General features: G+C 39.4%; 1 protein-coding gene across 1 annotated transcript; it reads left to right on the top strand.

Moving 5' to 3' along the window:
* The first annotated feature begins 235 nt into the window (after positions 1-235).
* Positions 236-2,478, top strand: LOC134647796 (B2 protein-like). The gene is made up of 4 exons (XM_063502124.1): positions 236-373; positions 1,362-1,472; positions 1,923-2,037; positions 2,343-2,478. The coding sequence occupies exons 1-4, from the start codon at positions 329-331 to the stop codon at positions 2,471-2,473; spliced, it is 402 nt and encodes a 133-aa protein (XP_063358194.1). The 5' UTR covers positions 236-328; the 3' UTR covers positions 2,474-2,478.
* Positions 2,479-3,303: the final 825 nt, after the last annotated feature.

The raw sequence follows: 3,303 nt of genomic DNA, 5'->3' as shown, positions 1-3,303 counted from the left end.
CATTAAAAATGAAAAAAATCGCCGAGTCCTACACTAAATACACTAATGTTAAGTAAATCGTTGTGGATTTAAAATCATCATAATTCAGAAATATAGAATAAAATTGAGAAAACTAAACACAACAATGCTCAGAATTGCTTTCAGCTTCAGATTCATGATTCAGATTTTGTACGCAAAAAATAGTGGAAAATTACCAGATAAACACATACCAAGTGTGCCGCATCCCTGGTATCCCGCAGATTAGCGTGATCGCGGCGAATCTCGCGCCGGCCGCGGGTATAAAGCGCGCGCCTCCTGTAGGACGCACCACTGTTCATTCGGGAGCAACATGAAGACCTTCCTAGTATTCGCTGTCTGCCTAGTCGCGGCTCAGGTGAGATTTCAGTTGTTTTTGGCATCTTTACTTCTACATTAGTTAACACTAGGTAATTCTCCATTCAAATGTTTCACTCTATTCACTGTTTGACTTGTCGGTGCTTGCCAAAGGTTCAGGTGAGGTATTTCGGCGGTTCCGTGAGAATCTGTCGAATCTTACACCAGAACAGGTGAAGCAGTACCAAGCAACTTAAAGATTTTTAGTTTCTAAGATTGTAATTGTCGTATGTAGTTAATATGTTATTAGTCTGTAAGGTATGTTTTTAAGGGCTTTTGTTGCCTGATAATAAAGAATTTTTGATTTGATTTCATTACCTAAACGATGGGGAAAAAAATTAAAACAATTTATAGTCCAAAAATTGCATTTAAAATCAATTGCCTCGTCAAACCCATACGTGCCGAATGAGTCGATTTAGAAAAGAGCGGTTATAATTATAACTATTATAAGTTAACCCGACTAGTAGTTTAATGTACTACCTACTAATCTTTTGCAGAATCAAGTAGGTACCTACATTAACGGTTTGAGAGGAATAAATTATAACTGTTATGTCTTGTTCTATCGGCATTCTTGTCAACTCATAGGAACAACAATGTTTGCTAATACAAAATACAGAAATAATGTTCCAAGACAATATTTTCCTTCTACCTCACACTATTATGTGCGGTATCAACGAATAGGTTCTTAATATACTTAGCGCTTTATCTACTTAGCCTGTTTTAAAATTATGCATTTCTACATGGTCATTTTTTAAAACCACTGTGCTCTAAAGGCACATTATAACGGTACGAGATCTCGCACAACGAGTTTTGTTACAATGCGGCATCTGATCGATCGGTTGACTTGTTTGTATCTCAGTAGCTTAAAATTTAATAGTATAAGTAATAGTGGCCCAGCCCTAAACGTCTGAGAGAGCAAAGGCCCCGATTAAAATTGGACTTTTGTCTATTTGGCAGAGAGAAAATGAAGACTTTATTTATGTTGGCAGGCCCTGACCGACGAACAGAAGGAGAAGCTTAAGAAGCACCGCGCGGAGTGCCTCACAGAGACCAAGCCCGACCAGCAGCTCGTCGACAAGCTCAAGACTGGAGACTTCAAGGTAAGACGTCGCTCTACTGGCCAGGACACTTCCTCTTCGGCCAGCTGCTGGTCCACCTCACAAACACCGTGGAGTGCCTCACTGAGGCCAAGCCCGACCAGCAGCTAGTCGACAAGCTCACGACTGGAGACTTCAAGGTAAGACATCGCCCTACTGAGCAGGATACTTTCCGCTTCCGCCAGCTGCTAGTCCGATTCGAATTCAAAACCATAAGCTTCGAAGGCAGGGCCTCATCGATGAAGCTAAGCGCGAAGCCGTTGTTGATTAAATTGTGACGTTCCACGATAAAAGGTACCTTATGGCTGCTGGCGCTTAATACGTCGCATAGCGCCGCAATAATATTGGAGCGGCGTTAATAATAGTGTAAGCGCCAACCGGCATAAGGTACCTTTACCCGTGGGACGACACAATTAACAATGTAAATTTCATTGATCTGATGACTTGTTTCAGACGGAAAATGAGCCCCTGAAGAAGTACGTCCTCTGCATGATGATCAAATCAGAGCTGATGACCAAGGACGGCAAGTTCAAGAAGGATGTCGCGCTCGCCAAAGTTCCTAACGCAGGTAAAGAAAATTAAATTATTTACCTTCCATAGGTTGTGTATAATATAATTTATAAAATAAAATTGTGTAGTTCCAATGATAAAAAATTCTTAACATAATATAGCTACACAACTTATGTGCCAGTGCCAGTCAAATGTTGCCAAATAAATATCAATATATGTACCTACATACTTTCGTTCATTTTGATCTCACACCACCGTTCTATTCTGGCTTCTTTAATGTTCTGATGTCTGTGGCCTGGCTGTGTAAGCTATAGCTATAATATTCTAAACAGAATGTTTTAGAGCTTTCTATTCTTTTTTAAGCTGACAAACCCGCCGTTGAGAAGCTGATCGACACCTGCTTGGCCAACAAGGGCAACACCCCGCAGCAGACGGCGTGGAACTACGTCAAGTGCTACCACGAAAAGGACCCCAAGCACTCCATCATCGTCTAACGACCCAACATCCACCCATCGGAATCCGAGAGGCATCGGTTCCAAATCCAACAACTCGTTTTCAAAAATAATTTAAGTTTTAATACAGTTTGGCAGCCAATACCCTACAATCATGGCTTATGCAATTTAAAATTAAATGTTTTGTATACATGAAGTCACTTTTACGGGTGTTTGTTTGGCTCAAATGGACCTTTGAGTTGTGCGGGTACTGTACCAAATTGCATTTTGTAGGTTGGAATGGAAATGGTTGTGAGAACCGATAAAGTATTATAAGTACGTTAAGAAAACTGAACATACTGCCTTACGAATTTACTTTTTAGTTTGCAAAATAAAATGGGACTCCGTATGATTGAGTTTTATTTATTTTTTCTTACAATTTATTTATCGTTAACATAAGAACTACCTAGGCTATCAACTTAAGCTCTGAGCTCTGCTTAGAGAACAATAGCAAAAAATAACCTTTAAAAAAAATAAAGAAAAATCGACTCACAGCATGAAATAATGTACATATTACAGTGGAATCTCGTTAAGGCGAAGTCCTCGTTAACGCGAAATAAAATGCCATTCCCTTCCCTTCAAAGCCCAAAACCTCCATTACTCGAAATGTTTAACCTCAGTAACAATGCAGTAACACGAAGTAATCGACGATTCACGGTTATCCAGTACAATTTGTACATCCATAAGTCGAGAAATGGTATTTGACCTCAATAACTCGAAACAATAGACGAATTGTTTTATCACCTCTAATATCTCGAAGTTATTTACTAAAAAAACCTCTGTAACAAGAAAAAAGCAATAAGACTGCAGTTCACATGTTTGTACTTTTTAAT

This window comes from Cydia amplana, chromosome 1 (assembly GCF_948474715.1).
Source record: "Cydia amplana chromosome 1, ilCydAmpl1.1, whole genome shotgun sequence".
NCBI lineage: Eukaryota > Metazoa > Arthropoda > Insecta > Lepidoptera > Tortricidae > Cydia > Cydia amplana.
The sequence above is the reverse complement of the archived record's forward strand: the minus strand, read 5'-3'. Positions and strand labels throughout refer to the sequence as shown.